This window comes from Polyodon spathula, chromosome 43, assembly GCF_017654505.1.
Source record: "Polyodon spathula isolate WHYD16114869_AA chromosome 43, ASM1765450v1, whole genome shotgun sequence".
NCBI classification, from domain to species: domain Eukaryota; kingdom Metazoa; phylum Chordata; class Actinopteri; order Acipenseriformes; family Polyodontidae; genus Polyodon; species Polyodon spathula.
In genome coordinates this window covers 5027-14052 of record NC_054576.1, presented here as the reverse complement: position 1 = coordinate 14052, position 9026 = coordinate 5027, and the positions used below count along the sequence as shown (strand labels likewise).

Below are 9026 nucleotides of genomic sequence, written 5' to 3'. Positions count from 1 at the left end.
AGATTCAATTTAAGGACACAATTCATTAATATGTGTAATGGTCTAATTTAATCAGCACTCTGCTGTCATGAATGTCTTTCTTTTTACGAGTTCAAGATTGCCGAGGTAAACAATTGAGCAGTAAATCACACAACACTGTTATATCTTTTATACATTTTATCAAGAAAGATACAAAATAGATGCGCTACAAAAAGAGAAGAGATTCACATTAAAACAGCAGAAATCAGTTCACTAAGTTTAGCAATGAATAATATTCAGGGAGCATCTCAGCTTCAGTGTAAATATTGATCACATGGAAAATAATGCATTCATCTATTGTCTAGAAAGTCTGATCCAGGGTGACTTACAGTTGTTAGAAAATATCACAGGACAAAACAGTAGAGAGAGAGATCAAGAGAGAGAGAGGACAGAGAGAAGAGACATCAGAGGAGCAGGGAGAGGGAGAGAGAGCAAGAATAAGAGAGGGAGCATCTAGAGTAAATATTGAGACATGGAAGATAATGGAGAGACAGGGAGAAAGTCTTAGAGGGGAGGAGAGTTGTTAGAAATATCACAGTACAGGAGAGAGGGAGAGGGAGAGAGAGAGAGGAGAGAGGAGAGAGCAGGAGAGAGAGAGAGAGAGAGAGGAGAGGGGAGAGAGAGAGAGGGAGGAGAGAGGGTGGTAGAGAGGGCAGGGGATTAGAGAGGAGAGAGAAGATGGGAGGAGAGAGAGGAGAGAGGGGAGGAGAGAGGAGAGGGGGAGGGAGGAGAGGAGAGAGAGGAGAGACATAGAGAGTGAGAGGAGAGGAGAGGAGAGGAAGAGAGAGGAGAGAGAGAGGGAGAGGGAGAGGGAGAGGAGAGAGAGAGAGAGGAGAGGGGGATTAACATAGCAGAGAGAAGGAGAGAGGGAGAGAAGAGGAGAAGAGAAGAGAGACATAGGAGAGAGGAGAGAGGAGAGAAAAAGAGGGAGAGAGAGGGCAGAGAGGAGAGGAGAGGAGAGGAGAAGGAATAGAGTGGGCAGAGAGGTGAGGGAGAGTAGAGAGGACAGAGGAGAGAGAGGGAGTGGGAAAAGGAGAGGATTAACATAGCAGAATGCAGGAGGGAAGAGAGGAGAGGAGGAGAATAGAGGAGAGAGCCATAGGGGAGGGAAAGAGGAGAGAGAGAATGGAGAGAGCAAGTAAGGATAACATATCAGAGGAGAGAGAGAAGGGGAGGGATCTGGAGATGGAGAGAGGAGAGCAGAGGAGAGAGAGAAGGGGAGGGATCTGGAGATGGAGAGAGGAGAGCAGAGGAGAGAGAGAGAAGGGGAGGGATGGAGAGGGGAGGAGATGGAGAGAGGAGAGCAGAGGAGAGAGAGAAGGGGAGGGATCTGGAGATGGAGAGAGGTGGAGGGGAAAGAGAGAGGCAGACAGGAAGGGAGAGTAGGAAAGGGGGTGTAGAGTAATAAAGAGGAGGGGCTCAGGGTAAGAGGGTGGAAGAGAGAGGATTTCTTCTCATCAGCCCAGAAGAGTGCAGAGAGAGTGGCAGTGAAAGTGAAGAGGAGACTGTCTGAGCTGTTTGAATAGTTTCCTGGTTCAGACAGCAATGTGTGTTTAATCTGCAGCGCTGACAGGGTCAGGGTCAGGGGACTCCAGCACAAGGGCTGTATTCCTGTCCCAAGTACAGAAGAATGGATAGAGTTTCTCATTGGGATTGAACTCCATGTCAGTGAAAGTGTAGATGTGAGATCTGCTCTCCACATTGTAAAAGGAGAGCTGCCCTTCCTCATAATCCAGATACACCCCCAGCTTCTGGGGCTTCAGACTCTGGGGGAGGGGGGTCTGGGGGTCAGTGAGAGCAGTGAACTCACCTCCACTCCACCACTCCACAGTCCAGTAACCCTGCTGGGGGGTCATGCTGAACCCCCCCTTCCTCGGGGCAGACTCTCTGCTGACTCCTAATCTCCACCATGTATTCCCCCCCACCTGCACCTGCCAGTAGCGTCTCCCCGAGGTGAAGCCCTCCCTGCCCAGCACACAGAGCCAGTAATCAAATCTCTCTGGAGTGTCAGGGAGATCCTGCCGTGTCTCTCCCCGTCTCACTCGTTTCCCCTCCGCAGACAGGGTGAGCCGGGGGTGCGCTGTATCAGGGTCCAGAGTCACATCAACTGTGGAGCAGAGAGGAGACATTATTATTATTATTATTATTATTATTATTATTATTATTATTATTATTATTATTATTATTATTATTATTATTATTAGATATAAAGGAGGGGGAGGATATAAAGGAGGGATTGAAGGGGAGGATATAAAGGAGGGAGAGTATGAAGGAGGGAGGATATAAAGGAGGGAGAGTATAAAGGAGGGAGGATATAAATTATATAAAGGAGGGAGGAGTATGAAGGAGGGAGGATATAAAGGAGGGAGAGTATGAAGGAGGGAGGATATAAAGGAGGGAGAGTATGAAGGAGGGAGGATATAAAGGAGGGAGAGTATGAAGGAGGGAGGATATAAAGGAGGGAGAGTATGAAGGAGGGAGGATATAAAGGAGGGAGAGTATGAAGGAGGGAGGATATAAAGGAGGGAGAGTATGAAGGAGGGAGGATATAAAGGAGGGAGAGTATGAAGGAGGGAGGATATAAAGGAGGGAGAGTATGAAGGAGGGAGGATATAAAGGAGGGAGAGTATGAAGGAGGGAGGATATAAAGGAGGGAGAGTATGAAGGAGGGAGGATATAAAGGAGGGAGAGTATGAAGGAGGGAGGATATAAAGGAGGGAGAGTATGAAGGAGGGAGGATATAAAGGAGGATATAAAGGAAGGAGAGTATGAAGGAGGGAGGATATAAAGGAGAGAGTATGATGAGGGAGGATATAAAGGAGGGAGAGTATGAAGGAGGGAGGATATAAAGGAGGGAGAGTATGAAGGGAGGAGGGAGGATAGGGAGGAGGGGAGTATGAAGGGGGAGAGGCAGCTACTTGGACAATAGCCAAAAAAAGGTTCATCTGTTTATTTGTTATAAAATGATTTCACAAATAATTAACACACACAAAAAGAGTAATAAAATATATCTGACATGATACAGCTTTTAAATTTCCCATTACTCGCTTCCGAAAGCTGTCAATCAATCTTCTCCTCCCTGGGATGTGTGCTCAGCAGTGACTGTGTTTACTGTGCCTGCGCCGCGGAGCAGCACAGCGGAGGCTCTACGCATGAACAGGACAAACTGACCCATTCATGAACTGACAAACACATTGGCTGCACAGTTTGGGCACAAATGGCGCTCCATACAGCTCACCCAGGACGAGACAGAGATACACTTTTACTGCAGTGCACTAAATATAAGAATATAAGGGAAGCCTTCTTCCCAAAAATACAACATCTCTGCACAGAATTCCCAGACTTGCCAGACCCAGAAAAACTGGCCCTCCTCCTCGGAGAGGAAACAAGCTGTATAGAAGAGGCAGCCCAGCACACAAGCGCCTGCCCCAGCCTGAGGGACAGGGAGAGACACTGAGGCTCCTCACACAGGGAGGGAGGGGAACACAGCACTAGCATTATTATCACATCATTATTATTGCTGTTTCAAACGTGTTATTGATGTTCTTCATGTTGAATATTCACTTGTAAATATGTTGGAAACTGTTGATTGATTACATGGAAATGAATGACAATTGTCATCAATGCTTTGGCAATATGAAGCTAAACTGGTCTTGAATAAAGGACTTATAAAGGAGGGAGAGAGAGAGAGAGAGAGAGAGAGGGACTGAGAAAGGAGGAGGATATAAAGGAGGGAGGAGAGAAGGAGGGAGGAAGGAAGGATATAAAGGAGGGAGTTTTCTAATGAGAGAAGAGGATGAGGTAATGGAGGGAGGATATAAAGGAGAGATAGAGGAGGGAGAACCAGAGAGGGAAAGAGAGAATGAGGAGAGGATACAAAGAGAGAGAGAAGGAGGGAGAAAAAGGAGGGAGGATTGAAGAGAAGATATAAGGAGGGAGAAGAGGGAGATAGAGGAGAGAGAGGAGAGAGAGAAGAGAAGGAGAAAGAAAGGTGGACAAAGGCAGAAGGCAAGAGTCTTACGTCAATTCACATTAAAGGAGGGAAATAATAATATTTAGTAGATATGAATATTAACTAAACCCAAGATCCCCTCGTACAGTGAAGTCCCTTCAATCGACAGGCTAAACTCAAGCGGCAGTTTGAAATGTCAGTTTGAATTGAAGCAGTTTTTTGAGTTTCGAGTCGCAGCAGTTTTGGGTTGTCATGGAAACCGCAGTGAGAGAGACGATCCTGAAGAGAAAAACAACACAAAGTGAAAGAGAGGAAATCCTGACGAGGCTCTTCCCTGCCGGAGACTGAACAAGATCAGGGGCCACATTACACAAAGAATTCAGAGCTCGCTTTCCCATCTTATCTTCCATTGTTAGGACAGGATTTTCAGAGCTCGCTTTCCCATCTTATCTTCCATTGTTAGGACAGGATTTTCAGAGCTCGCTTTCCCATCTTATCTTCCATTGTTAGGACAGGATTTTCAGAGCTCGCTTTCCCATCTTATCTTCCATTGTTAGGACAGGATTTTCAGAGCTCGCTTTCCCATCTTATCTTCCATTGTTAGGACAGGATTTTCAGAGCTCGCTTTCCCATCTTATCTTCCATTGTTAGGACAGGATTTTCAGAACTCGCTTTCCCATCTTATCTTCCAAAAGGGGGACAGGATGATCAGAGCTCGATTTCCCATCTTATCTTCCATTGTTAGGACAGGATTTTCAGAGCTCGCTTTCCCCTTATCTTCCATTGTTAGGCAGGATTTTCAGAGCTCGCTTTCCCATCTTATCTTCCATTGTTAGGACAGGATTTTCAGAAGCTCGCTTTCCCATCTTATTCTGAGGCAGGAGATACAGCAGAAGCGCGCATCGACCAGCGTTAGGAAAGCCCCGCCCACTTGCACGCAGCTGAGTGACATCTCCCATGTGTTAGGAGGGAAGGAGAGCGGAGCTTTCCCATCTTATCTTCCATTGTTAGGAGCTCGTTTCAAAAGCTTTCCCAAACCCTGTCAGGAACTTACCATGTGTTTAAACCACAAAGGATCACATTTCAAGCTCGCTAAAAAATCTCATGATAAATATTAGGACCGGATTCTCGAGTGTGTTTATCTTTTCTTCATTCTAAGGACAGGATTTTCAGAGGCAGTGCAGTTACATCTTACAATGCACAACAGGATTTTCAGAGCTCGCTTTCCCCATCTTATTGTTAGGACAGGACATCAGAGCTCGCTTTCCCATCTTATCTTCCATTTTAGGACAGGATTTTCAGAGCTCGCTTTCCCATCTTATCTTCCATTGTTAGGACAGGATTTTCAGAGCTCGCTTTCCCATCTTATCTTGTTAGGACAGGATTTCAGAGCTCGCAGGATATCTTAGGCTCCATTGTTAGGACAGGATTTTCAGAGCTCGCTTCCCATCTTATCTTCCATTTGCTCTTCCATTGTTAGGACAGGATTTTCAGAGCTCGCTTTCCCATCTTATCTTCCATTGTTAGGACAGGATTTTCAGAGCTCGCTTTCCCATCTGATTTGCAAAGCATTGTTTTCCCATTTTAATCTTCCATTGTTAGGACAGGATTTTCAGAGCTCGCTTTCCCATCTTATCTTCCATTGTTAGGACAAATATTTTCAGAGCTCGCTTTCCCATCTTATCTTCCATTGTTAGGAGGATTTTCAGAGCTCGCTTTACCATTGAAATTTAATTGTTAGGACAGGATTTTCAGAGCTCGCTTTCCCATCTTATCTTCCATTGTTAGGACAGGATTTTCAGAGCTCGCTTTCCCATCTTATCTTCCATTGTTGTTAGATTTTCAGAGCTCGCTTTCCCATCTTATCTTTAATTGTTAGGACAGGATTTTCAGAGCTCGCTTTCCCATCTTATCTTCCATTGTTAGGACAGGATTTTCAGAGCTCGCTTTCCCATCTTATCTTCCATTGTTAGGACAGGATTTTCAGTTATTCGCTTTCCCATTTTATCTTCTTTTGTTAGGACAGGATGTTTGAGAGACTGGCTTTCCAATCTTATCTTGCATTGTCATTAAATTTTAGAGCTCATCCTATCCCCACCAGTTCAACTAAGAAAAACTTCCAGAAGGAAAAAAAGAGCTCGCTTTCCCATCTTATCTTCCATTGTTAGGACAGGATTTTCAGAGCTCGCTTTCCCATCTTATCTTCCATTGTTAGGACAGGAACACAGAGCTCCTTTAACAGTCTATTTCCATTGTTAGGACAGGTTTGGTCAGAGCTCGCAATCCCATCTTATCTTCTGTTTGTTAGGACAGGATTTTCAGAGCTCGCTTTCCCATCTTATCTGCATCCATTTTCCGTTGAGTAAACGTGTTAGGATCACAGGATTTTCAGAAATGAGTTTCCCATTTAGGGAAGGGATCTTCTAGAATTGTTAGGACAGGGTTTTCAGAGCTCGCTTTCCCATTGTAATATAGCCGCTCCTGTGTGGAAGTGCTATAAATGGAAGTAGCTTCTGTACAAAGTGTATATCTATATATATATGAAATCTTTTGATTTACCGCTAGTTTAATTCCAGTAATTTCACATATGGTGTGACACATATAGATGCATTTGGGGTCCAGGATTTTCTGTTCTTGCTCACAATATGTTACATGTGTGGTTTATTAAGAGAAAAATATGGTTATAATCATTGTTGAATTATGTGCTTTCCCATCTTATCTTCCATTGTTAGGACAGGATTTTCAGAGCTCGCTTTCCCATCTTATCTTCCATTGTTAGGACAGGATTTTCAGAGCTCGCTTTCCCATCTTATCTTCCATTGTTAGGACAGGATTTTCAGAGCTCGCTTTCCCATCTTATCTTCCATTGTTAGGACAGGATTTTCAGAGCTCGCTTTCCCATCTTATCTTCCATTGTTAGGACAGGATTTTCAGAGCTCGCTTTCCCATCTTATCTTCCATTGTTAGGACAGGATTTTCAGAGCTCGCTTTCCCATCTTATCTTCCATTGTTAGGACAGGATTTTCAGAGCTCGCTTTCCCATCTTATCTTCCATTGTTAGGACAGGATTTTCAGAGCTCGCTTTCCCATCTTATCTTCCATTGTTAGGACAGGATTTTCAGAGCTCGCTTTCCCATCTTATCTTCCATTGTTAGGACAGGATTTTCAGAGCTCGCTTTCCCATCTTATCTTCCATTGTTAGGACAGGATTTTCAGAGCTCGCTTTCCCATCTTATCTTCCATTGTTAGGACAGGATTTTCAGAGCTCGCTTTCCCATCTTATCTTCCATTGTTAGGACAGGATTTTCAGAGCTCGCTTTCCCATCTTATCTTCCATTGTTAGGACAGGATTTTCAGAGCTCGCTTTCCCATCTTATCTTCCATTGTTAGGACAGGATTTTCAGAGCTCGCTTTTTCCTGACCCTCTAGTTCAGCGTTTCTCAAACTTCGCGTGATCACAAAGTACTGTCCCAACCTTGCAATCCTCGCATCTCATCGCAGTGGCATGGGGGGTCCCTGTTAATTTCCAAAGGGGGCCCAGTGAAAGATGTGTTGAGAACCCCTGCTCTAGTTGCCCCCCCCTAAATGCCCCATCCGTGCTTAACTTTAGTTAGAGATACTTTAGAAGAACATTAACCGCAGCGTCACCAGCGTCACAAGTCTGTATCCAATGACAACTGTCACATCTCGTGCATAATCTTATCACACAACATCGTTATTTTTTCTAAACAATAGTATTTGTAGAGATTTATTTTAATTATTTTAATTATTATGGATGTAACAGTATCTTTAAAACGTAGGGCTTTAAATTTTACTGTGGAAGAGAACGATGTTTTGGTTGCCTGCGTTGAGGAGAAACGTCACGTAATATTTGGTAAATTTTCGAGTATATTGTCACAGGAAAATAATGAAAAGTCTTGGGCAGAGATTGCTTTGGTCGTATCCAGTGTCTGTGGCAACCCTCGGACATCGGACACAATAAGAAAGAAATGCAGCTCGACAATGTGCGACGCAAAAAAGAAGAGGCAGCAGTGAAAAAAGAAACAAACAGAGCCGGCGGAGCTGCGTCTGCAAATATTATAACTGCATTACGATGCTAATACTACTACACTCTATAAACAAACTGTTCAAATTGAACAGGGTTCCTACATCAATTCTACAAACACGTTCCTCTTTACAGTAAAAGCTGAGGCTCATTGTGACATTCTTCATGTTCTGTACCTGCTCTTCCAGACTCCAGAAAGTCCTTCCTGTTTAGCTCTACATTTTTTGTGTGCTCTGTTGTACCTGGTGATACAATAAGTGCACAATAAAATAAGCCTTGACATGTCTTTATTTTCACAGCAATCCTCTGTTCCGCGCTGGGTATTGTTTTACAGTAGCGATCGTGTTTCTGCTGGTGTTTGCTCATTCTCCACATGAGAAAGGGTTTTAGGGGTGTGACAAAGTGCCCGCCCCGTGAGTAAAGGTGTTTTTAGTGGTGTGTTAATGTTGGTGTATAGTCATTGGTACACGGGATATAAATGGGTCTGTGTAACACGAGTGTTTAAAATGTATATTTGTATTTAGGGAGGATTGCACAGCACTTCCGTGCAGGTAAAATGTAATAATATGTGAGCACGGGGAATTGCACTTTATTAATTCACTGCAGTTGTATCGAGACTCCAATTGAATGATTGATTAGCAATCGAGTCTCGGTACAGCTGCATAAAAGCAGCATGTTTTCATCAAGCTTGAGTAAAATGGAGTGGAGAGTTATATTTCAATTGCTAGGGACCAGCACGATACTTGAACCGTGTTTGTTATCGATTTCCGTTTTTTAAGTGTTAGTCCGTTTTTGTTTGTATATTTAGCTGTCCTAAACTGTTTTTTTGTTTGTTCAACCCTTTTATTTTGCAATAAACCGGCGCAAGCAAGCGCCATCATCATTTCATTTCATCCGTCCTGTCTGTGTATTTCATTCCTTTTCCCGGTTCTGACGCCGCCCACTTCGGCCATCTCTGTGACAAAGGGATACCCGGATTCTCCCAAAATCCAGCCCCCTGGTCCTCTGCCT

At 44.0% G+C, this 9026-nt stretch overlaps 1 protein-coding gene across 1 annotated transcript; it reads right to left on the bottom strand.

Moving 5' to 3' along the window:
* Positions 1 to 1317: 1317 nt before the first annotated feature.
* On the bottom strand, positions 1318 to 8382 carry LOC121305369 (E3 ubiquitin-protein ligase TRIM39-like). The gene is made up of 2 exons (XM_041236969.1): positions 8192 to 8382; positions 1318 to 2125 (listed from the first exon to the last, which is right to left on the bottom strand). Exons 1-2 carry the CDS (start codon positions 8379 to 8381, stop codon positions 1572 to 1574), a joined length of 744 nt encoding a protein of 247 aa, XP_041092903.1. The 5' UTR covers position 8382; the 3' UTR covers positions 1318 to 1571.
* Positions 8383 to 9026: the final 644 nt, after the last annotated feature.

Bases quoted from the DNA above. Each gene is read 5' to 3' on its own strand.
- LOC121305369 (XM_041236969.1), bottom strand. From the start codon at position 8,381: ATGAGCAAACACCAGCAGAAACACGATCGCTACTGTAAAACAATACCC. The intron at 2,126-8,191 runs GTACAGAACATG...TCTGCTCCACAG, and splicing joins TCTGGAGTCTGGAAGAGCAG to TTGATGTGACTCTGGACCCT.